Here is a 26,265-nt window from a genome sequence, read left to right on the forward strand (position 1 = left end):
TCAAACAGCGATACGAAAAATGCGTGGGAAAAAATAGAAACAATAGCACGTTATTTGACGAATGACGGTAGAAATCACTGGGTCATGCGGCACGAACATTGTGAGAAGGTTTCGCTGAAATGGTTTTAAACAAGACAAAGAAAGTTCGCAATGCAGAGATTGTCTCAACGCGAGTGATTGTATGCAAAAATCGTCGTAAGGCAATGCGACATACTGACACCCTTCCGGTGTTCCATTCCGCTGGACAAGCGGTATAGCCTCTGCCTTTCACTCATGAGACAGGTTAAAGTTTCACCACGGCGGGCAACGCACAATTTATTTGAAAGCTGAGGTCGCTACTGCCCCGAGTCTGACGGTTCACATTCCCACGAAAGAATGCCTTGGAAACGCTGTTACTGACGTTTTCAAAAAAAAAAAACCCGTTTTATAGACAACTCAGATGCGTTTTGAAATGGGTTGACCATTAGAAATGGGCAAAGCGTGTCGCGTCAAAAAGCGCAAATGTAAAAAGAATGTTATGAATAACATGTTTACCAAAATAACAGTCAAAACAAGTGATAAATAATAACTATTGGCGAAGACACGCACATGCAATTGGCTAAGGCATGCGGCCTTCTTGTTGCAATTTTTCTTTACATAAAGTAAACTGAATAACACATTCAATATAATCTGAAATTCAGAGTTCTGACTGTAGATAGCGAACATTGACAATATATGCCATTACAAGGGCATTTCATCTGTGCAGCTATGGATTCTGAGGAAGGTGTGCGCCAGTCAAAATGGACGATGTTTCTTTGGTGTCAGAACAAAACTGATGATGATGAAGACAACTTCCATAATCGATCAGGCGGGAGCTGATAACGAGTTTCATGCCTTCTGAGCAGAGGAATACTAATATACTGTACGTGTTAGTCCTGCTTTGTTTTCAAAATGCAGATATCTACTGTATATGGTTTTTACGCTTCTATTTGTGATATCGCGTAAGCTACGGTAAACCAGTTGTGCGATATCACTCTGGCCGCATTGTGACAAGCTTGCTGGATATGCTGATGTTTTGTAATAGTCGCCGACAGTTATGCATGTCACAGAAGCATATAATAAGTGCGCTTTCCTTTCTTCTCTTGAAGTAGGCTATTAGGTTCACAAAACGCATGGTAAATAAACATATCCTGTGAGAGCGACAGTTGAAGGATGGAAATTTTGTTTTCAAGGATTTGTTACAAGTAATATTTGCCTCAGTAACGAAAATCTGGCTAGCCATACAAAAGACTTGTAATGGTAAAACTTTTTATATAATCCTAACCATTAAATAAAGCACCTGTATGAAATAATTAAAACAGGTTAACTGTAACCACACTTATTACAGGTCGCCAGTACTTTTAGCGACGTGAAAGCACAGAAAATTTCTATGGAAAGAATGATTCATGTAATGAATTTTAACATAAAATAATTCTCTCGGATGCTCTTTCTACGGTTCAGGGCCAGCTTCTCTTAAATATATTTTAAACCTTTAGAAAACTGTATACTCTATTAAGATATAATTATGAAGAGATTAATAGCAGTAACCTCTCAGGTGACGGGACAAGCCCTGTAAGTTGACCTAGAACGTCGAGAGCCACAAGAGGAAAGTTGTATTCGGGGAGCAAGTGACGCTCCGAGCCTCCAACATGTAATCGCGGTTACCAACACAGCGCAGCACACGCCGGAGCTTCGGCGACGCCTTGAGCTCATCATTGTTTAGGCTCTTCCGCGGATTTTTATAATATCTGATGGATTTTCAATGAGATAGTAATAATACGATACATTTTAAAAAATATTTCTGCGCAAAATGTCACGCCTCGTTTAGAGCCTACCGAAATGTTATCAGATTTCCAGAAGACATAACTCACCATCCGTCTGAACCACTGAGAGAAGTTTGGTTTACGACAATGCCCCAAGACCGCGTGGTTGACTCGGTGGAGCTTACTCTCTTTTTCGGACTTGCATTATCTCATAATCTTTCGTACATTCTTTCAAAACCAAAGGGTTGTGCGAAATGTTTGGGTGACAATGACGGCAGCAAATACAGTAGCTTGTGAAGGCCCGTAACAGGCCGCATTAGAGGACACTTTGCAGTCATCGCGTACGCTTTATTTTGTTTGTTTCAGCGTTTATAGCCGGGGATGCCACCCGTACGGGCTATAATTAATGCAATGTTCGACTTTGGAATTTGGAGAATGTACTTCTGAAAGACCAGTTCAAATTATATGCGAAAAAACACGGCTTCCAAGTCTGATAGGTATCTTAAAAATGACGAAAGCTAGCACACGCCGCACAGCACCAACGAAAGAACAACGACAACATCACTCAAAATAAATTCCAAATACCACAAATGTTTTCGAGCATGTTGCTAAAATGTTCTCAAGAACCAAAAAATAAGGTGCCCTTGGAGATGAAAAGAAAGTGTGTTCAACACGATGTCAAGAGCGCAGAATAAGGTTAAGTACCCAACTAGAGAGAGCCTTGCCGTACCCTTCCACGATCGCCATGTTGTGTTCCTGTGATGGACATTCGTACTTTGGCCTTCATAGCCTCATACATTGTCATCTGAAACAAAAAAAATGTGGCACAAGAAATAAATTACCACAAATCAATGATGACAATTTGTAGAAACGCAAACAAGCTTAGCACTGCGTCAGACGTCATCAAATTTATTGGATACAGATGTGGATGCTGGATCATTCTGTTAAATTCGGCTGCACTGTTTTTTAGTAGAAGCAGTGAGAAGCTAGGTTCTTGATGACTTGAACATGTTACTGTGCATACCTTTTTTCCTGTCACATGTACATTGACAGAAGGAATTCGCTAAAGATATCGACGCATGAATTGATGCACCTTACAAATACTGTAAAAAGGTGCCTAACCTGTGCTTTTCGAATATGCTGAATTTAAATCAGGCTGCATACCATTTGAGGATGGTTTGGCTTGTATATGGAGTTTAATGCCTCAAAGTGACTCAGGTTATGAGAGACGCCGTAGTGGTGGGCTCCGGAAATTTCACCACCCGGGGTTCTTTACCGTGCACTGACATCCCACAGCACACGGGCGCCCTGCTTTTCGCCTTCATTTAAATGCGACCACCGCAGCCTGGATTCGATCCCGCATCCTTGGGTATTGTATTCGAGTGCCCTAACCCCTATATCTCCGGAGCGGGGTTTCGCAAACAGTATGTCGAAATGAATTCCTGCGCATTCCTCAGTGTTTCTAGGCAAAAGTGTGTCTACTTCGAAGGTGGCGAACTTCAGGCTTTGTTTTGCCTCGGATGTCACGAAGATGCTCCTTATGTAGATGCGTGATGAATACGTTGATAATTTGCTGGATGGCGCATGAAGAGCAAAATTCTGCTTCTGGCAACGAGAGAAAAAGGACGACTGAATGCCTGGAAATTTTGCAGGTGAGCATTTAGCTTAGTATTGTAATTCAGCCTGGAGCTTGAGATGCCAGTCTTATATGCCGACCAGTAAAACAGGAAACCGACACCACTACAGAGCAAAAGCGCCGCTTTGTGCAGCACCATCAGCGCATCAGCGTATCAGCGTATCAGCGCATAGCGATCGTTATAAAAAGGAAAGCAGTGCTTAAAGAAGCCTGATTTGGTTTTTGTCGTCCGTAATTTATGCAGGTTGGTATTCGAAAGAACTCGCAGGTTCATTTTACACGCATCTCAATGCTGCACCGGTCATTACATTGGTCATGTACCACGAATTTGGGAGGTGGTATCGTTAAGTGCGGCATTGGACGAAACAGGTTACCTTTTTGCTCCGTATGAATGCGGAACAGCTGTCGTGAATACGCCAAGAAAGGCCACGCAAGAGTGGAAAAGCTCCGGCTTTTATGCTTCAATTTAGGGTAGCTACAACGGTAGCAGTAACTGTAAAATAAATTTTCATCAAAGGCCGCAGCAGAAAGCGATCAGCGGTCAGCCGAATATTGTCCCTAGTGCCTTTCATCCCGCAATTGTGTCTAATAATTTGTGAGCTACTCTGCTGAAATCTGAACGAAACATTTTTTATTCTTATATATCTTAATGAGCACACACAACTGAGGTCATCGATTGACCAGAACGCCGCGAGAAAGATTTCCAGTTTACTTCTATTCTCCCATCCAAAGAAGTCAACGTCAGCTAATAGTTAAGCACAATTGCGGTAAGCGCGTAACCAGAAACAGTTACATGCGCATTGGCAACCAACATGTTTGCAAGTAGCAAGTGACCAGAAAGATTCATTCGGTGGAAGATGTTCTTCAGGTCACCGGGAGATAGCATCCACTAACGGCAACGCGTTACGGGGCGAAGAGCCAATAATTTCCTGAATCACTTAGGAACATTGCTGAAGTGTGCAGGGAGGGGGAGGAGTGAATGTACCAGTGCTTCAGATAATAGACTTCAGATAACAGATAAAATATATGCTTCATGGCGAGGAAGCATAATGATGACTGCTACGAAGCGCAAGGGCTGCATTTTTGACCTCTAGTGCTTTTTGGCATCACTCCTCATTGGCTGAGGCAGGCCATCTAGCTGGGCTTTGCTCAAGCACTGTAGCGTTATACCTTGTCTAGATAAAACAAATCTGTGCTTTCAGAAATGACACCAACAGTGTTAATTTACAAGTGAAAGGAGGAGCCAAGAGCCGTGAACGCTACCCTTTCATCTCGCTCGTAGATGGTGCTTTCATAGTACGACGCGAAAAATGAGCAATGCGGCAAATAACTGCTATCTAACAATTGAAAAAAATAAAAAAAGAAAGCTGGTGGCGTGTTATGAAGTTTAGTCGTTCGCAGGAACCTCCGCTAGCGTGCACCCGCATATACCAACTGCGTTTGTAACATATGCGAGCCTCCCACAATTAGCAGTCAAACATAATTTGCTGCAATATTTCAGTCGATTGTTTGCTCGCTCCAGCTGCACGTTCCAAATATGCGCCTACAAATTGTGAGGCAGAATGGAGTCTGGAGAGAAAGAGGCGTTTTTCCTGGCGTCCCCTAGAAGAAATAACGGGAGAATCGTGAAGGCATCGCAGGCAGTTGGCACTGCACAATGCTAAGGCCGCACCACTTCGTCAATTGGCCTTAGTGAAGTAGATAAGGCCTTGTGCGATGGCAGGCTAAACGCATCGCCTGTCTGTCACTGTGAAGCCAGGTAGGGTGCAAGTCGACGGCAGTGTGCGTGTACGATCAACTGGAACATACTGTGCTGCTGTTATTTAAGACATGAGAGTTTTAGGTGGTGAGCGAATGATGCGAGAAGGTATAGAGCCAGTCATTTGTAAACCGCCTTGCGTGCACAGCTGTCTAGGACGTCGAATAGCATTCCTGTGTCACGGGTCAAACACCTTGCTCAAAACTCTCAAATTTTTCTCTCCGCGATAGAAATACGTCTAATTGGCAGCGAGAAAAGCTGCACCTCGATTTAGGCCTCAGTAAGAATCAATTTTCTGCATCTTCTTTACTATAATATATTTTGTTTGTCCTGCAGCAGGAACGCATCTATTATTGAGATATCTGGATAAAAAGGTTTCTCACCATTTGATTTAGAATTGGAAGCACCTTACTGAGCACTGCACGATCACAGTTGCGAATTGCACAAAGGGTAGTCTAACATCTCTTATCTCCTAAAGATATGTATACAATGTTATATTGCATAAAATAATACTGAATATGCACGAGCAGATGCGAAACGTAAGCGGGCATATGGAACTGGTAGGAAGACATATATCATATTCATATTAGGCCTGTGATCTCCTATACGGGCTTATGTAACTCATGTGTATTGCAGGTACGATATATTATAGGACATATAGAAGGTTAAATAGGTCCCGTGTTTTCCCAATCCTTGACATGTTCTGTCATGTTGACCTGTCTACCATGGTAGAGGGACTGGATGTTCTATACCACCCGTTTATAATATATTTGTACACGCTCGCACGGGCAAAATTTTGTATACTCGTCGTATCAGCTAATAGGACGAAGAGTTCTGAAACAAATAGCGTTTTTACAAATTTAAATGAAGCGAATTCTTTAATGCATATTTTTCTTTGTCAGTCTGCATGTAAGCTCATCGCATCTCTTGTGGCGCGTTGTTCCAGTCAGCAATGCATTTTTTTACAAGCAACAATCACAGCAGCTCGTTTGATCTTGCGGTGCTTTTCATATTTGTTAGTGAAGAAAAGCGCGCCCCTTAAAAGGCAAAGGAAAACGTAGCCATTTGCCAGGAACATAGAAAATATGTTCCAGCATTAGTGAAGGCATCAAAACATATGGAGTTAGTGAAACATCTGAAAAGCAGTGTAAACACAGAAACACACAAGACAAGGTGTGCGCGTGCGTGCGTGCGTGCGTGTGCATGTGTGTGTGTTCGTGCGTGCATTAGCGTGTGTGTGTGCTTGTGTGCGTACGGGCGCGTGTCTGTGTGTATGTGTGTCATGAAAGCCTAACGCTTTTCAATACGAATTCTTGACCAAAACACTTTCTCTAAGCGTCGCTCTTTCCATGTGAAAGGTGCCGGTGGTGGCGACAGTTATATGTATTTTCTTTGTCTTCTAGATTATAAAGCTGCTATAACATTCACCGTGCAAGTACTCTATTTGTCATGCGAAAGCGGTAATATACCAACATATGAAAGCATTAATTTGTAATCGGTGTTGAATTCGTGTAGAACAAAAAGGCGCTTAATCACAAACATTGGTTGCATATTGAGGAGCAAGTACCAACTGCACACAATACTCTGAATGGATAGAGCGCAACAATTCCTGCTAATCGCCAAACATCGGCATGATTGTTTACCTTCGAACGCGCAGCCTCCATGCGGGATTTGTAACAAAATTCGAGCAGGGCAACCACCATGGCCAGCACGAGGCCTCCAATGAGGATGTAAAAGCAGCCGGCGACGTTGCTCAGCGTCAGCTCGTTCTGAGTTGACTCCTGCAAAGCGTGGGTAAAGCGGTATTTTGTAAGAACCCAAAAAAACGTAACATATTAGAGCTGATGCAAGGCTGGATAAAAAAACGAGCCAGTTTTCTAAGGAGATGCAGAAGTTGCATCATCATTAAATTCTTAAATAAAGACCACACATTCAGCTGCACACCTTTAGGACAGCGGAAAAATTCCATTAGTATTGACTCTCATGCTGCTTTTAGAAGCCAAGTTATTTCACAACTAATGAATTACCAGAAGAATTCATTTTACCCTTGGTACGTTAGTATGTATTGCCAAATATGTTTAGAGAAAGCGGTCGTTTCGAAATGTGGTTTAAACTTCCTTTAACTGCACATTAACTGTGTGATACGCCGTAGTGAAGGGCTAGGGATGAATTTGGCGCTCTCGGCCTCTTTACAGCGCCATGACATCCCCCGATGCAGAAGTGAGGATTTTTTTTTTTTGCATACCCCTTCACTGAATAGCGGCTGTCGCAACCATTCCGCACTGCCACCCGCCTTGCCCTGCATCACTAGGATAGACTGAAAGGGGACGCGTCTCGATATAAATGCGTAGGTCGCTAAGAAGCACAAAGCGGCAAAGAAAGTTTTACGCAAAGGCAGATAAGGACAAAGTAGATAAAACATTTCAGGCCTAAAACCGCATAAACTCTGTACAATGCATCTAAAGTGAAATGTCAAGGCACTCGACTAATCTTTTAACTTTGTGAATGCAGTCGCATTGAGCCCGGAATGTTCACAATTTCGCTGACAAAATAACAAAATTGACACTTTCGCAGGCTAATCCATAATGCACAAATTAATTAAAGGGAAAAATGACGGCAATAAAGAACGAAGGCAACAAATTTAGTTTGGATTGGTTTCTTTTGATTTTAGTTTGTAGGATTTAAAGTCTCAAAGCGACTCAGGCTATGAGAGGACACACAGTGGAGCGCTCTGGAAAATTCAACCATCTGTAGTTGTTTAACATGCACTAACATCGCACAAGACATTGACGCTTGGCTTTTCGCTTCTTGCGAAAAGTGGCCGTCGCGGCCGGAATTGATCCGCGTCCTTGGGTTCAGTGGTCGAGTGCTGTAACTACTGAGCCACTGGGGCGAGGTGGAAAGGAGGAATTGAAAAAGAAACGAAATGATAGTTTTTTTTAGGAAATAAAAGACGCAATGACGTGAACATCAACCCCGTTTTGAAGGAATAAAAAAACGTGCACTGATATCCGCAAGCATGGACCACTGCGCCATTTGATTTTCTCCTCTCACCAGCTGCAGCTGCGTTCTAAGGAGGCGAAGTTAAAAAGGTGCCGATATGCTGTGCGATGTCAGTGAGCGTTAAAGATATACAGTCAAGTAAATAAAGAAATAAAACGATAGAGAGACAAAGAGGAAAGGACGAGGCAAAACCATATGGAGATGAACGATAACAGAAACGTGCTGAGGTTGGGTCTTGTTTTCAGTTGGTGTTTTGAAATTCCTTGTGTGTATACCACGCCGTTCTCTTGTGCTGATCAGCTGTTAAATGTTGCACAGTCCTTAAATATTAGTTGTGCACTAGTTTTTTTCACTGTGTGCTTGCACAGGACTTACGTAAGCGCTTTTCAATTTAAATGCTAGCATCGCAGTTTGAAAAAGCATGAAGATATTCAATATGCCTTAGAAAAATAGAGCAAGCGGGAATTTGTTTTCATATCCTTTCAGAGCTTTCAAAGGAACCCGGAAGGAATGAGCTGCATCAAGGGCATCGTTCAGATTGGTTTTAAACATTCTAGTAAGAAGTTTTTTGCTGAATCGGAAGCAGCTGGATTGTTTCAGGATTATATTGACCCGCCGACAGGAGGAAACCGAAAATTGTGCAAACGACGCTGAAAGAAATGTTGTGCCAGAGTCCGTCAATGCTACTTCTGCTCACGAAACTCCCACAGAAATTGTACATGGTCCCCCGCCGGCCGCTGTGGTGCCCGTTTGCAAGAGTGTATCGAGCTGTCTCAGAACTCGCCGGCCGCCTTTATATTTCAGACAACATTTGTACGCAAATGCTCAAATTTATTCATATATCATTAGCTGATGTTATAATGAGCTCTAATATACAGCTTGTAAAGGTTCCAGCGCAATTAGGGCCCTATACTTAGCGCCAACACTGCTAAGCTAACATGGACCATATCTGTGGTCGTTAATAACAATAGACTTAGGAACAACAAGCAGGCTCTTTGTTGGGAACTTCTGCACATTGATGGCTTCCTTGGTGCACGGTCGTTGGACAGGGGAGTAATGCAAATGGATTTGTGTCACCGAGACATCTGAGGCCCCAAGAGGGGTGCCGACCGCGCGCCCACATTACCGTCCCTCAGTCATCTCTGTAGCACGCGTACGCCATCCCTCGCACCCATCACGGCCTCCTGAGGCAAGAGGAAGAATAGGGGCCACATGATGCTCCACGATATAGAAGGATGTTCACCGCGTAGGGCGAGTGACGGAACACGCGAATACTTACAATTTTGTAACGAGGTTTGCGCTTTGCATTAGGCAATTGCAGGAAAGATGGAAATAGCTTTAATTATGCATGTTAACCTTGCTAGAGCAGACGCTAGGCGTAAAACGAACTGTGTAGCACTTTGGTGAACTGAGGGGGTACACTTAACACGCGTTACATGATCCCCAAGAACAATTTGCTTTTCTTTGATCTACATACTTTTTCCTCCTATCGAAAAATTTCCAGCACTCTAGAAAATGTTGTGGCAGCCCGTGTTCTACACTTGGCGCATGGACGGTACACTAAATACGTGGTAAAACTATTACGATCCCAGTCGTCCTCGGGAAACGCATTTTTGGGCTGTCCTCGCTCATGTTGCTCGGCGACGTTGGCAATGTGCCAATGGCCAGCTTACGGCGTCGTCGCTGATGACTCTTTGAGATCGAAGCAGTCATAATTCATTTTGCTGTCCGCCACAACAAGCAGCCTTCGTTATTTTCACTTGTCCCCACCCATACTGCGCTATGAGGCCAGCTTCTCCGGTTCCCGTCACTGGTGTTGGTCTCAAAAACTACTGCCCACTTTTTACTGTTTCCTGATAAGCTGATTTGTTAATTCTTTGAGTGATTCATGACGAAAGCACACAATTCAATGGATGCCGAGCACACGTTATATTTTTCTACAAATGAGCCTATGGAGAGGACTGCATCAACCGTATAGCGCTGCTTAGCTTTACCAGCTGTGTACAAGGGGATGTATCTTTATACCTAGCACAAAATTAAAGTCGAGCTCGTCTTATGATAAATACCTTTGATGGCATGCGCCGATAGCACCTTCACTTGCTCTTCACAAAGCAATAAATATGCAAGTCAACGAACGCACGTATGGGAAATACTTGATAGCCGGGTTAAAGTCGTTTACGTCGTGTATGATCGGCGCTTCCAAGTAGTTGCATCTTCTTTCCAGAATGTGATCAAAATGGGATGAATATACTTGATTTTAAATGACTTCGTCCAGAAGTATGCTGGCGGTCATTATAATTAATTAAAGTCGCCTAATTTGTTGGCCGGAAGAAACGACGCAACAGCTACCGGCCGCTTTAGCATTAATCTCTAGGACACATCGCATCGCCGCTCCGGCTAATCGAATGCGAATCCTACTGCACTGTGTCGTCCTTTACTATGGGTGAAATTGGTGAATTCAGCATACAAAATCGTGCACCCACGAATCGTGCGGATTCGCTAGCAAGTGGCCGGATATTGTGAACTCTGAAAATAATAAATGTCATTTCCAAGCGCTTATATATATATATCGAGAAGGAGCTGAACAGGCTGTTCTATGACGCTTAACTGTCTGCTTCGTTTTCGGTAGCTTCGGTTCATTGGAGCAGGAATCCAATGAGTTTGCCCGGTCGCGTCTCTCCAGCCGGAACTACACTCCGACACGTCGACATGGTCTCGACATGTCGAGAACTCGACATGGTCTCGCGCACACAAATTGCGTAACCCGAATGCGCAGAAAACCAGTCAGTGTAGAATTAAACCGGCAGAATAACAGCTGATGGGCTTCTTTTCTGAGCCCGACAGCTGCAAACCCATTGACGATGCACTTCTGCAGGCGGTGCTAGGGTGGCGTCGCAGCGTGGGAGCCGCGGACCATGTGCTTAGTGATCACTAAACATTTAAAAATCTAGTTGGGTCTAGGTGAGGATCAGTATTGCCCTTACCTTACTGTCACCACTTCTGCATTCGCTGCGATCGTACCACCATTTGTTTTCTAAACGAGCCAAGTCTCCGTTTTCTTTCATGCTAAGAACTGCGAGATTCAGGCGGTCCCTAAAAAAGAGAGAAGAAACGAGGAAGATGATGCACAGGGAGGCACACAAAAAGAGATATACAAATATTCAGTTCACCTTACGCAAATGATGCTAACAAATAATAACAATAACAAGCATATTATTATGAAGGGTGGAGTACATGAAGAAGCTCTAGCAAAACCTTGTAGAGGTGGATATATAATGTGAAAATTCCACTACGCCCCGTCCCCAGCTGTAAACATTTTTTGTTTTTGTATTTTCAGCTTTATATGTGGAGTCCTTTATAAATGAAGCCGTAGCAATTGTGTTTAAAGTCGTGGTTAGAAGTCTTTTTCTCGGCGATTTAATGATCATTGCCGAGAGCTCTTGCCTGAGGTCTCAGTGAGGTCGCAGTGAGTTGTGAAGCCTCCAGCTTGGTATACACTACACTAGGCTTCAGACTCGCAGTAGCGGCTTTGTTGATGTAGTGAACCGTATGAAAAATTAAGGACGAAGCTTTTCATATTGCACAGAGGATGACAGCCATAAATTGTGCTTACTTTTACTTTGCCGTCCTATTACATCATGTGCTATGACTAATGGTTTGGGCGAAAAAGCAATTTCAAAATAGAATACGGATGTATGCTCATTGAATGCGCTCTTAATGAACCTAAGTGCTCGTTTTTTTTTTTTTTTCGTCGATTGTTATTATTTCTGACAGACAGCCTGTAACATGATTTACTGTTTCTTCAGTCGAAAGAGTGCTGGAAGACGGAGAAATGGCAAAACCCCCTCACACCTCGGTGAAGACGCAGCTGAATTTTATGCAGAGAGTCTATATATGTGCAGCGCAGATGATGAAAAGGGCGAAAGTCAGTCAATTCTCATGTTCCGTCACATATTAAGTGATTGATTGACTTTGCTCAAAAGGTTATTTACTTGGGAAGAAAAAAAAAAACGCTTTTGGTTGTTTGATGCAATACAGTCGACGCGTTAACTTTCCAATGAAAATAACTGAACGCATATATGCGCATTAATTTGTTCATTACTCCTCGCAGCCCATTTGTGGAGGCGTTTGCATGAGACTCTGTATTGATAATAGTCAGTTTGCACAGTGGAAGATCTAGACACTTATACAAAATGAGTTTTTTTTTTACAGGACCGTACTGGGCCTAAGCGGATCTTTCCTGCTCCCTCCCGAGACGTACTGGTAGAAAACAAACTCCGAGTTTTAACCAGTAAGCTCATATACATTTCATGTTGGCGTCAGGTGCAAACGGCAGATGGCGACACCGTATTCCTTGTGTCGAATGCGAAATTTGTGCTGCATGGTAGCACAAATAGTGCGACGGCCAGATGCACCCATTTCGGGACTGTTTTATTTCTTGCCGACAGATTCAGCGCAGTTTTTGCTTCCGACCTTGTTAGAAAGCTTAATAATACCAGCGAGACTATATTAATGTCCTCGTGGCCTTTCTTCCAAAACAAAAAAGTGCGGTGTGTTGTAGGTGAGCAGATTATCAAGATGTTCGTTGCTAACAGCGTTAAATTGCGTGTAGCTCTTAATTTTTGCCTTTAAGATACGCCTTCCCTGGGACAATGTAGGTTATTTCACAGTGCATGCTTTCTAGTGACCGTAATTATCATGACTGGCCCGATTAGATTCATTACAGAAATATAAATGGCAGTCTGTTTAGCGCAGTATTTGCAAACTAGTTTAGCACTGAGAACTCGACCAGGCCTGTGCATTACCCTCTTTTCCAGCAGCAACGAACACGACTGCGGGATGGGCGATGAAGGTTTAGGAAATAAAAGTGCGCGCACGGGTATGAGTAAAGAGTTAAGGAACACCTCGTCACTTAATTGAGATCTGCGCCCCCCCCCCCCCCCCTTCATTTTATAGCCTTTCACGGCGCATCTCATAGTCGTGACGTAGCTGTGATGTAGGCTGCGTGAGTGTGCTTGACTTGTATTGATTTTGTCGGTGACGGTTAGGTGCGCGAAGACTTCGGTTTTATCTTCAGTTCCGGTTTATGTAAAATATTGTAAAAGATTGGCTGATAAGATAAAGGTCCCGCTTTAAACAAGTCGTACGAACGTGTGGCCTAGGGGGAGCGTGTCTTACTCGGGAGCCAAGGATACCGATGGATCTGATTCTTATCTGAAAAGTGCTGCTTAAGTTGGTAGGTGCTGCAAATGGTTTCAAGGATCCAGAGAGACATTGGCAAAGTGGATGAACGAGGGCTCTCCCAGTGAATTCGATTCCCACCTAGAAAGTGGCTCCTAAGTTGGGAACTGCTTCATAGAGACAAACACCTTCGCAATCAGTGAATGGGTGGTCTGACGCAAATGCGCTAAAAACTATCGCCTGTAAACATCTATTAGCACCATCTTGAGCCATTCGCGACTATCGTAACTCAGCAAAATTCCAATTTATACGACGAAACTCCCCTCAAGCAGTCTTCTTGTACTGTACGTTTACGTTCTCTAGGAGTACACTGAAGCCAATAGCTCGTGACAGACTATTATCCCCTTCCCTTCGCCCGACGTACCCTGCCCATATAAATTATTTTCTCACTAATTTCGGCTAACATATCATATAACCCTAAATTTGTTTCCTCAAACAGTCTGCACAATTTCCCCTCATGCCTAGAAATTGAGATGATTTCCTAGGAAAATGTTTGTTCACATATTGTGTAATTTCGAAATCACGTTTTATAATTTACCACCAGATCTTCTCGGCCGCTTCTAGGACATTGTTATTACTTTTCATAATGTGCCCTAGTGGTGTTCTTAGCAGTCTGAGTTTGATTAAGCACGGGATAAACTTTATGAGCAATACTTTGGTACCTATCGAAAGTTTTGACCGTATTTCCGTAAGATATACTAATACAATATTCCGCTTTGGCGCCGGGGTTAGTTAAAAACTCAGGCATCGCTTTCTTCTGAGAGCTATAGTTACTCGTTGTGGGCGCAGCAAATACTTCAGAAGCAATATCTTGCTACTCATCGGAAGCTTACGCTGTTTATAGTGGTGGCGAGTTTAGCGCCGCGCGCTGTGAAGAAGAAAGAGGAACAGACGCGCAGTGGGGCTGGAATAAATAGTTTTGGCTTGCGGCTCTTGTGGAAGCAAGTTTTTACTACAACATTAACATATTTATAAATGAAATCTTAAGATATTGAGCAGTTGCCTCACAATTATCTTCAAAAAACTCAGCCCAATGATTTTTACGGCTGTTTAACTACTCGCTGTTAGCTCAGAAAAATCATTTAAACCAAAATTGTCGCTGCGCATTGGAAACCCTAACTATTTCAATCAACATATCCATAAAATGACATGATTCTCGCTGTTGGCTTTCAAATAAAAGCTGTCCCAGAATCCTGGACCTGACCAACACTTTTGCAGTGACTAACAATAAATTAGTTCTCAGGTTCCAGTTATCTTTCCTACTTCATGTAAGCTTTCTATGCTTAGCCGTATTAGGTATTTCTTGGCGAAGGTAAATAATTCATGTCCGACAAACTATAAAACGAGAGTTGTTTGTTGCACTTAGATGCTTCTGTACGAACTTCCACTCTTTTGTGGAAATGTTTATGTGGAACAAACAAAGCGTTTCGTGAATGATAGGCCATGAGAACATATAATACATATATCTAATTCCAAAGTCCGCAAACCTTTCGCTTCATTGATTGGAATGTACAGAGAAATGTAAAAGTGCAAGATTATGCTTCATTAGTGCCGAATGTATCCAGAATCACAAGAACGGCGTCACGAAAGAATAAATCGAAGAGCAAAGAATAATAGATATGAGTCACCGCTGCGACAGAACAGTTTCCCCGGTGATATTAAACAAAGTAGTAGTAGAGATGGGAAGGCGTGTAAACGACAATTATTTTTTCTTGTTGCTCATTGTATGTGCTTTCTGTCTGTTGCACATGACGCCCCGTTTTAGACATGTTTTTCTGCAATTAAAGATATGTGAAACTCTCTGCCGTACATTCCTTTTTCCGTTTCCTTCAAAGTCGGTTCCGCTGTTTTAAACAAGCTTGGACAACAAACTAACCAGCGCCTCAAATGTTGTTAAACTCCATGTATCCATGATTCGTAACACTCAAGAGGGAGGAAGAGATAAGGGGTTGCTTTTGTACCTGAGATTTGATCCGAGTGGTGTGGCGACGCCGTATCCCTTGGCGTCTAGATTCCTGCCCACTTTCATGGTGTCGCAGGGATGCCGCTCGTTGATGTAGTCATTCTTGGTGGATTCCATGAGGAAAGCGTATTTGCCCTTGGACTCGCGTACGCGCCGAATGCCTTCTTCGTACGTTGACGTGAAGACGTGCTTGCGTGTGTTCATGAACTCCCACATCCGTGCGTACACGGCGATTTTGGAGCGCTGAAACAAACATACAGCCCTCACTTAGGGTAACCACGAAACGCAGCAATGAATTATGCAACACGGTGAAACCAGCAGATGGATCTGGGCAGGTAAGTCAAGCCCAAAACACTGCATTGTGTCCCAAAATTGCTCCAGGCGCAAAACCTTAAATGGAGAGTCAGCAAAAAAGAAACAAAAAATGAAGGGGGAAGGGGTTAAGGATTGCTTAAACCTAGTAATATGAGCGAAAGTCGTGAGAGTAGCACGGTAATTGCTGTAACGTTACCTTTTTACTTCGCGATTTGCATAATCCTTAGCTCTTACTACCTATATTTGCAAATTTATCGTCCGCTTCTCTGCCCCTCTCAGATTCAAGATGGTGGCCACGTCATGGGATCATAGCAGCAGCATTTCAGTAATTTCTTAGCTGTCACTTGACCACCCATACAATGAAGTTCACTATGTGTGACGTCATGATTTTCAAAAGCTACGACCTTTGATTCTCGAAACCATGATGGGGTGCGACCTTCGGGGGACCGTTGCGGGTGAACCAGTGGTCACAGAGAGGAGCGGGCGGTACCAAACCAATCGTTATTTCATGACATAGTTAAATTAAGTACTTAAGAATAAATTCTGTAAAACTCGAACTAACGGTCATAATAGTACACCTGAGGTAGTCGAGCTCTGCTATTTTTCATATTTTTTCTTTAGGTCAGGGTTTAGTGAGATGAAGGCACATTATACATTTAGGTGGGCACCATGGAATGGTGTACCTTCTTATCGCTCACTTACACTTAATCAAGTGAAGGTCGCGTCAATAAGCCAGTGGTTTTGGGGACCGGACGGCGCAATATACTTATAGCCACACTTTGTTCTCTGGTTCCTTGAAGGTTAATGGCTAGCCCACGCTGACATTGTATATTAGTTTATAGGAAAGGAAAGGCGCAACATGTGCCACATTTTCTCCGTGGATACCTGAGCCGCATAGAAATTTCATCACCCCTCCTCTTGAAGATAAATATGGCTCATCGATGACTTTGGCTTCTGCTAGGCCAGTAAAGCTTTCGATTTAAATATTCGCCGCAGAGATTTCTGATCAAAGTGGTACTTGTGGCAAAAGTAACCATCATGCTCAGGAGCCGCCTCTCAAAGCTCCAAAAATACGGGCTCTCTTATCAAGTCCTTCGTAAGCTATTGCCAGCACAAGCCGCATTAATTAACATGTTTGACGGGCTTTTGCTTCGTTCTCCACTTAACTTCCTTGGATTTTCCGAGTCATGCTTCAAGAATATCTTCCTGAGTCTCGAAGGGTCACATGCTCTCGGTCACTATACCTGCCTGATTCGATAAAACTTATTCGGAAACACCAACTGTCTGCAAAGAAGGCAAGCCAGCAACGTTTTCTAGCCACAATACCGATAATACCATCTCAGAAAGGGCTGTTTTGTTAAAAGTGCAAATGAGCTAGTGGCTCTTCACATCGCACGCCGAAATGTATTCATACCTGAATACAATTTAACATGTGGACCTCGTGTAAGTAAGTTCGGTCTGACGCTGGGCCATTGTGGTACGTGCGGTGCAGAAAAAGCTAGAAAGAAACAATTTTGACTTCTCTGGGTGGGAGAGGTGCCGCTTCTCGCGACTGCGGAGGCAATCAGGAACTCGAACTCACTGCAACATACTCCTTGAAATGTATTTTTTCATGCTGCCAATCTGACCATGGTATTTATCCCCGTCCGCGTAAGGACCTCTCAAAGGCGGAGGAGCGGCTTCTGATTCGATTTTATACTAATACATTGCTGTGCCCGGCAGGTCTCAAACATTTTGACCCTTCTTTCTCAGGCAGCTGTCCGCGCTGTAGAGGGAAGCCTACGGATATCTAGCACATGGTCTGGGCCTGTCCATCCGACCCTTCTATTCCTCTTCGCCCCAACCCTACCCGGTAGGATTTAGAGGCTACTCTGCTCAGCTACTCTGATTTACAGGCCCAAAAGGCCTTGGTCGAGTACGCCCGGGCAGTGGCCGACGCCACAGGTGTCCCGTGCTAGGACCCAGGCCAATGCTTGTGGGGGCGCCCGCTTAAGGGTTGGTCCAATAATACTTATTTATGCATAACCCTTTCGAGTGATTAAAAGTTGTTCACTACCAAACGTTAAGTTCTGGAAATTTTGCGTGTGGCTATATAAGTCTGCCCCCTTCATGGATCACTGCCTTGTCGTGGCGGAGGGGCTTGCGAAACTCGATGAAGTCGTGAGCTCTGCTGTGTACGGTCACCCAACATAGACAGGTCACGGCAGAGAGTTCTGACAAAATGTGATTCACTGGAGAAGGTAATAGCAACCCACTCCAGTATTTCCTGCCAAGAAAACCCTATGGCCAGTCACAATACCATTATCGATATGGCGCCGGAAGATGAGCCCCCCAGGTTGGAAGGCGTCCCACATGTTACTGGGGATGAACAAAGGGCGATTCCTAGTAGCTCCAGGACGAATGAAGCGGCTGGGCTAAAGCCAAAAGGACGCTCAGTTGTGGATGTGTCGGGAAGCGACCGGAAAGTCCGATGTTGCAAGGAGATATATCACATAGCAACATGGAATGTAAGATCTATGACGCAAGGTAAACTGGATATCGTCAAGCGAGAAATGGACAGATTGAACATTGATATCTTGGGTATCAGCGAGCTCAAGTGGACCGGAATGGGAGAATTTAACTCCGGCGACCATTATGTCTTTTATTGTGGGCACGAATCCAAGAGAAGGAATGGGGTCGCTCTCATAGTAAACAGAAGAATGGGCAAAGCAGTGCTAGGGTACTACCCCAAAAACGACCGAATGATTTCACTTCGGATCCAAGGTCACCCTTTCAACATAACAGTTATCCAAGTCTATGCACCGACCACTGCTGCTGAAGAAGCTGACGTTGAGAGATTTTATGCGGACCTACAATGCCTTTTAGACCGCACCCCATCATCAGACGTCGTTTTTCTCATAAGAGACTGGAATGCTAAGGTCGGGAGTGAAGAAATATCCGGAATTACAGGCAAGTTCGGTCTTGGTGAGCCAAATGAAGCTGGGCAGAGGCTAGTAGAGTTCTGTCAAGAAAACAACCTGACCATAGCGAATACTCATTTTCAACAGCACAAGAGGCACCTGTGCACATGGATTTCACCGGACGGTCTGTACAGGAATCAGATCGATTATATTATTTGCCGGTAGAGATGGAGAAGCGCTATACAAGCAGTAAAAACAAGGCCTGGGGCCGATTGTGGCACCGATCATCAGCTTCTTGTTGCCAAAATTAAGCTTCGATTGAGGAAAACGCAGAAAACTAGAAGGCCTTTCAGGTATGATCTGGATCAGATTCCATTAGAATATGCTGTGGAAGTGAGGAATCGATTTCAAGAATTAGATCTAGAAGACAAAGAGCCCGAAGAGATGTGGACTGATGTTCGTGATATAATACAAGAAGTTGCTACTAAGGTAGTTCCAAAGCAAAAGAAATGCAAAAAAGCAAACTGGTTATCTGATGAGGCTTTGCAAATAGCTGAGGAAAGGAGGATGGCAAAAGGTATGGGGGAAAGAGAAAGATACAAGGTTCTCAATGCGGATTTTCAGAAAATAGCAAGGAGAGATAAGAATGCCTTCCTGAACATACAGTGTCAAGCAGTTGAGGACAACAGCCAATTAAAGAACACAAGAGCTCTGTATAAGACAATCAAAGATATCAAAGGAAGCTTCTGTGCTAAGCTGGGCGTGATAAAGGACAAACGAGGCAAGGACCTCACTGAAGCCTCAGAGATAAAGAAGAGGTGGCAGGAATACACAGAAGAACTGTACAAGAAGGACCCGGATGTGCAAACCCAACATAGGACGGTTGTGATTACTGATCTCGAGCCGGGCATCCTGAAGAGTGAAGTTGAATGGGCCTTAGCCAGCCTTGCTAAGAACAAAGCTAGCGGAATTGATGGTATTCCAGCTGAGTTGCTTCAAAACCTCAACCACGACGCTGTTAACACACTGCATACATTATGTCAAAAGATTTGGACAACCCTGCAGTGGCCACAGGATTGGAGGAGGTCAGTTTACATCCCCATTCCAAAGAAAGGCAGTGCCAAAGATTGTTCCAACTACCGCATGATCGCGCTTATTTCGCATGCTAGCAAGGTGATGTTAAAAATCCTGCAAGGTAGGCTGCAGCAGTATGTGGATCGGGAGCTTCCGGACGTGCAAGCTGGGTTTCGCAAGGGCAGAGGAACTAGAGACCAAATTGCCAACCTTCGCTGGATCATGGAAAAAGCAAGAGAGTTCCAGAAACCCACTTACTTCTGCTTTATTGATTATGCGAAAGCGTTTGACTGCGTAGATCACAGCAGATTGTGGCAAGCTCTCCAAGAGATGGGAGTTCCAATTCACCTCATCTGTCTCCTCAGGAACCTTTATGAAGGGCAAGAGGCCACAGTCAGAACTGGGCATGGTCTTACTGATTGGTTTCCGATTGAGAAAGGGGTGAGGCAAGGCTGCATACTGTCGCCCTGCCTATTTAACCTATATGCAGAGTGCATCATGAGGAAGGCCGTTCTGGACGAGTCTTCAGCTGGAGTGAAGATTGCTGGAAAACGTATCAACAACCTTAGATATGCGGATGATACCACTTTAACGGCAGAAAGTGAAGTGGAACTCAAGAGACTTCTGATGCGCGTACAAGAAGAGAGTGAGAAGTTTGGGCTTAAACTGAACATTAAAAAGACGAAGATCATGGCGTCTTGCCCTATCAAGTCCTGGAGCATCAATGGACAAGAAGTGGAAGCTGTGACAGATTTTCTGTTCTTGGGCGCCAAGATTACCTCTGAAGGAGACTGCAGCCATGAAATTAGGAGACGCCTGCTTCTGGGAAAGAGAGCAATGGTTAGCCTTGACCGCCTAGTAAAGAGCAGAGACATTAGTCTGCCAACCAAGATCCGTATAACCCGTGCTATGGTCTTTCCAGTTGTGATGTATGGATGCGAGAGTTGGACTGTGAAAAAGGCTGACCGCCGAAGAATTGACGCGTTTGAATTGTGGTGCTGGCGAAGACTCTTAAGAGTTCCTTGGACTGCCAGAAGATCAAATCAGTCGATATTGTCGACCATAAACCCTGACTGCTCATTGGAGGGTCAAATTCTAAAGTTAAAGCTCAGCTACTTTGGTCATCTGATGAGAAGAGAGGAGTCGCTGGAGAAAGATTTGATGTTGGGAAAGGTTGAGGGTCGCCGGAGAAGGGGTAGGCAGCGAACGCGATGGTTAGATGGCATTCTCGAGGCATTGCAGATGAAGCTATGTGATGTGAAGAAGATAGTGAGAGACCGGAAAGCGTGGCGTGACATGGTCCATAGGGTCACGAAGAGTCGGACACGACTGAACGCCTGAACTGAACTGATATAAGTCTGCGCTGCTTTTTTATGTTCTGCTCTTTGTCAGGGTTCGCCCGAGAAAGTCGACAGGTCTCGGCTTTTGAGAGGCTGTTACGCGAACGCAGTGTCCTCAATAGTTACGCATTTTGTCAGCTCGTGTAGCTCAGCCTTCAGTGTTCAGTCAATGTGGGTAGCTGAAAATAAAGCATTTGTTATTCGTTTCTATATATGTTTTTGTAATGTTCTTAGACTAATTTAAAGGCCAGTTCTTTTCTTCCTCGTTTGTCATCGCCAATCGTCTTGTGTCTGCTAGTCCCTTTTCTCTAAATCGATGTGAAACTCGAAGGAACGATTTGAACAGAGCTTGAACTTTAGCGTAAAGCGCTGTCAGATCGTTTGTAATCACCACACATTCTTGCTAACCTTAAGCAACAGTTATCGAAAATGTGAAAGCAAGGGTTCCACGTTCTTGTGTAGTCGTCACATAAGTGCATTCACTCTGCAATAAGGTACAGCGCTAGTTCGATTAACTATCTAGAAAATGCTGCTTTAACACCTGATCTTGGAATAAATGGCTCATGTCTTTTTTAACATACCGAGGGGCATGAGGCATCAGTATATTAGTGGTCATTTAATCGACAGAAGGTGATTTTCTTGCGTGCGTGAGGCGGCTAGCAAAGCGGTATTGCTGATTTCGCGTTGCGTAATGAACATCAGTGTTGCGTTATAAATACAACTATGGCTTCATGAGTTATTTAGAGCCATGCCACAGGGCCATCCGTAGCGCTTCTTTTCCGTCGCATGCTGCTTTGTTTTGAAAGTATTTTACATGGGTGGGGAGTATTCGCAAAATTATTCGATATTGTTCTATTTCTACCCCTCACTATCCCAGTCGTATTCGATCCGAATTTTGCCGGAATTGTCCCCATATGATTAGGTAGCGAAACAGCGTTATTCGCATTCAGTTCGGTTCAAAAGATTACCATCCCAACATCGCTATTTCCTTATCTGCTCAGCCGGACGCTCATGCTGACGACTACATGAGGACTAAGAAAGGAATTTTATTTAATTGGATGCTAATGTTGGGTCATTGTAGAGTAGGCTGTTACTTCACATATATAGTATATACATATACTTTTCAGATTTGTTTGCGTCACAATATCACAATACTGAATATCACAAGAGCTGCATATTTCGAAACAACGTATATTGTAATCACCGGTCTTGTTTTATTTTTATTTTTTTTCAGCTGCGTATGCCTTGCTTTCACAATATATTTCGTGCTTCGAATGGTATTTCTCTAAGTGGAGAATTAGGCTACTTACTCTGAAAAATTCTTGCGTTGAGGAAAAGGAAAGAGTGCCGTATTCGACCTCCGTCTGCTTGGCAAGGTCATCGGCGGAATTGATGGGCGTGACCATCCTCTCGACGGTCAAGAAGGCGGCCAGGTTGGCAGTGTAGCTCGATATGATTATGAGCGTGAAGAACCACCACACACTGCCAACGATGCGGCCAGCTACCGATCTGGAAGGGAAGGCCCAGACTTCAGGGCGAGCTGTTTAGGACGAAACGCAGGTGTTTCTGAGAGCACTGCGAGAATGTAAGACAAATGATCTAGTCGATAATGATGTCACTGACTACCTGGTAATAACTATGAGACCACTGTAATTAATAATACATGGCATACCTGCTGCTTTCTAGCAAAGCAAGGATCGCAAAAACTATGAAAATAATATACGTCCTCGTGCGTGCCATGTGTCACATAAAAATGTCAGGCTTAGCAAAATAACAATACCCGAAACTAACAATTTTTTCTCGGGTCATCGCAGGTGTAAATAAAGCATTCACTCACTTAATAAAAGTATAGAAATCTCTTCAGGAAGCTAGAAAATGCAAGGGACCAGTTTTTTTTACTGCAGAATTGAAAGGAAATGATGCCCAGGCCACTACAGGTAATAAAACAAACAAAACAAAATGTGCAGCAAAAGTTGACACATAGCAGACAGCGCTACATCACTGAGAAAAAAAAAGAAACGTTCTTTTTCAGGTAATTTTTTTGTCAACAGTGCTTTGAGCTGACGAAAACAGTTCACATCTTATTAGTGTGCCTAAAAAGAAGGCATAACGAACGACAAGGATGAAAAAAAAAAAAACGAAAAGAACCAATGAAGGCTTATCTTGCGTGTTCCTCAGAGGCAACAGAATACCTCGCTCTACACGTTATTTGCCCTTCTGGGCCAATTCGTCTCCGGGCCCCAGAGTCCTGGGCGCCGTCCATCGACAAAGTTACGACATCTGCCCGTCGTCAGTGTGGGAAAGGTTTCCATCAACTTAACACCAAGCATCAGCGTGAAGCGGAGAGGGTGTAAGACAGTCGACGGAGGGAATAAGAGGATTACTTCCCGTCAAAAAGGGAAACATGAGAGAAATGAGGAGGGTGACGACGCGACAGAAATGCACGACAGCAACAAAGTCTCCGTGTGATGAACTGGGGCTCTGATCCAGCCCAACTCCGCCGGATCAGTAGCTGGCGTCCAAGAATAGAAACATTGAATATATTGTTACCTACTGAGTCTTAGCGAGGTCAAAGCGACGTCACGACTTGCTTGAAATGAGGACACGGGGTGAGAGTAAGAAGACAAGAAACATAAAAATTATTTTCATCGTCACGTAAGAAAATTTGTCATTATCAAAAAATTCTTTTTTTTTCACCTATATATGAATATTACAGAATTCGCCACTTTTGGGACATTTGTACGATTATTCCGATATGCCAAATAAATTATGTTGGCAGAAACTTCATGCAGGTATAAACGAGGATTGAATAAGTGGTGCTAAAGTGGCGATTGCTGTAATCGTTTATGTTACAGTATTATTTAATCCATGATCTACAGCAACACTAACAAAAAGGACCCGAAGACGAATTGTAGCGTGCAATCCATGGCGCCTATATTATTACTATTGAATTTATACAAATACAAAAATAATTTAGTTCATTACACTAGGGAGCAGTGCAATGTAAACTTTCAAGTTTAATAATCATGAAGTTCCAATACTTCGGTTTTTCGTTTTTTGCCGTGAGCTAAAAGTGAAAGTAACCAACTGAAAATTGTCCATGTGTGTAAGAATTACGACGAGCAAACGAAACAATGCAGAATGTCAGAACGCTCAAGCGTGGCTGCTAAGATAAAAAAAAATCAAAACATAAAACGCAATCTTTTACGGTCACTGCAGCTTGTGAGAGCTGTACCAGACAGGCCAAAACTCGTGTTTCTTTTCTAACGTTCCGGCTTAGGTGCTCAATGTTACGAAACGACGAGACACGCAGCTCTATACGAGCACTCTGAAGCAGGCTTGACTGGGAAGTGCAAAGTGGATACCGGGCTATCTCTTAATGGGATGCGAAGAACAACGCCAAAAGCAAACTGATTAATGCTTTTGTAATAAGCCTTTGCAATAGCATGGCATCGAGGTTTTGCTTTCTTTCAGCGAGCGAGATTACGTGAAATGACCGGTGCGAACGTAGGCATGCTTGCAATGGTGCGTGCGTTCCCGTGCGGGGCAGGCAGTGTGCCAACAAAAGCGGGGCGAGCAGTGGAAACGGTGCCCACACTGAGAGAGTGGTAACAGGGGAGCTCTGCTATTCGACAGAGTCTACGTAGTGCGACTCCTGCCGTTTGGCTCGTTCGCAAACCACATCGTGCGCCGCGTACTAGCCAAAATCAGATGCTACCATTGGTATATGGCCAAAACCGCGACTTCTGCATGTCACGCAATGCTACCAAAAAAAAAAAAAATTACATATATATGTACATTTACACGCCTTTCTCCTGCATACAGTGACACCGCAAATGAGTGCAGCGAGTGTATCATGGTGGGCACTGCTATGGCAGACCTTCCATTCTTCTCTTGTCTATGGGTGCAGTTCAGTGACATAACATCGTATGTTTGCGAGTGCTTGCGGTGTTCTTGTTTCTATATATAATTGATCGATTTTGTATTAATATGTAAAGCTGTGACATAATATATTGTGGTTCAAAAGGGGCGTAAGCTATCAGTGTATAAATGTGAATTGTGCCAGTCAGCGACTTCAAACTCAGATTGTATATTCAGTATGTAGCAACTGAGTGCTGTTTTCCGCTGGCTGCTGCCTCTTCATTGCCTTACCTCAGCGGCAGAGTATTTGGGGAATAACCTCTTTTTTTTTCTGATCCTAAACTGATTGCTTCGAAGACATAAGTACGTCGATGTTAAAAGAACAAAAACAAAAAGAAACAGAAAGGGTGAATAGTTTAATAAAGAAGCGAAAACTGCTTGTGTGCAGTAATAATGTTATTTCTTTCATATAATTTGGATACGTACTTTGTGGCAGTATTGCGGTGTGTACACCACACTATCTGCTTTGCCATAAATATCGTGCAAGCTTCAGTGGTGTGTTTTCTTTAATTTTCACAAAATAAAACAAGTTTTTTGCGGTACATATGCCTTGCTTAAAAGATGTTGAGCCACGCAGAATACCTTTATTGTAATGTTGCGCCTACTTAATAGCGCTGTCTTTTAGTGTTGTATTTCACGGCATCTCAGTAGAGACTGCGAGCTCCTTCGTACGAAGTGCTTGAGATTGAGCTAGTTGGAACATCTTCTCACAAATGCTGCGCTGATTAGTTTTACACGAACAAAGGAACTTGCGCTTAACCTCAGCGTTTGTTCAGTTTTGCGCTTAACCTCAGCGTTTGTCCAGTTCCTTTGTTCGTGTAAAACTAATCAACTCCTTCCTACCCCTGATGAGCAATCAGTGCACGATGCGATCTGCGAACGGCGCCTTGCCATCCCTGGCGGACTCCCCAGGATGCCTACCTGGGGCAGATGTCGCACCCCTGTTGCATGAAGGCTCCCAGGGAGAACCAGAGACTGTTGTAGAGCGAGAAGTCGTTGGACACCGACGGTCCCACGAAGGTCTCCTCGTAGCGCCACTCGTGGGGAGAGAAGCGGCTGACGAGGAACAGCACCACCGAGACGCCCACGTAGGCGAATATGATGCACATCCAGATCTCGCGAGACAGCGGGTTCATGAAGGAGAACACGCCGGGCTTCATTTTCATGGGCTTCTTGATCATGATGCTGATGCCGAGCGACATGAACGGCTTCGTGAAGTCGATCACGCGCTCCCGGGCGGACGTGATGGTGAGGGGCGCGATGGCGATGTCTGCCTCCTGTAAAGTAAACGGGTGTAAGGGGGCAGAGAGAGAGAGAGAGAGAGAGAGAGAC

General features: G+C 43.9%; 1 protein-coding gene across 1 annotated transcript in view; it reads right to left on the reverse strand.

Moving 5' to 3' along the window:
• Positions 1 to 26,265, reverse strand: part of LOC146191366 (glutamate receptor 1-like) — a 197,719-nt gene that overhangs the window by 3,486 nt on the left and 167,968 nt on the right. The window contains exons 10-15 of the mRNA XM_084601923.1: positions 25,855 to 26,210; positions 22,323 to 22,521; positions 15,382 to 15,626; positions 11,164 to 11,272; positions 6,820 to 6,957; positions 2,512 to 2,586 (exon numbers count right to left, since the gene is read on the reverse strand). Coding sequence (XP_084458049.1) covers positions 2,512 to 2,586; positions 6,820 to 6,957; positions 11,164 to 11,272; positions 15,382 to 15,626; positions 22,323 to 22,521; positions 25,855 to 26,210 — 1,122 coding nt within the window. The remainder of the gene's footprint in view (positions 1 to 2,511; positions 2,587 to 6,819; positions 6,958 to 11,163; positions 11,273 to 15,381; positions 15,627 to 22,322; positions 22,522 to 25,854; positions 26,211 to 26,265) is intronic.

This window comes from Amblyomma maculatum, chromosome 4, assembly GCF_055883805.1.
Source record: "Amblyomma maculatum isolate TAMU_Amacu chromosome 4, ASM5588380v1, whole genome shotgun sequence".
Taxonomy (NCBI): domain Eukaryota; kingdom Metazoa; phylum Arthropoda; class Arachnida; order Ixodida; family Ixodidae; genus Amblyomma; species Amblyomma maculatum.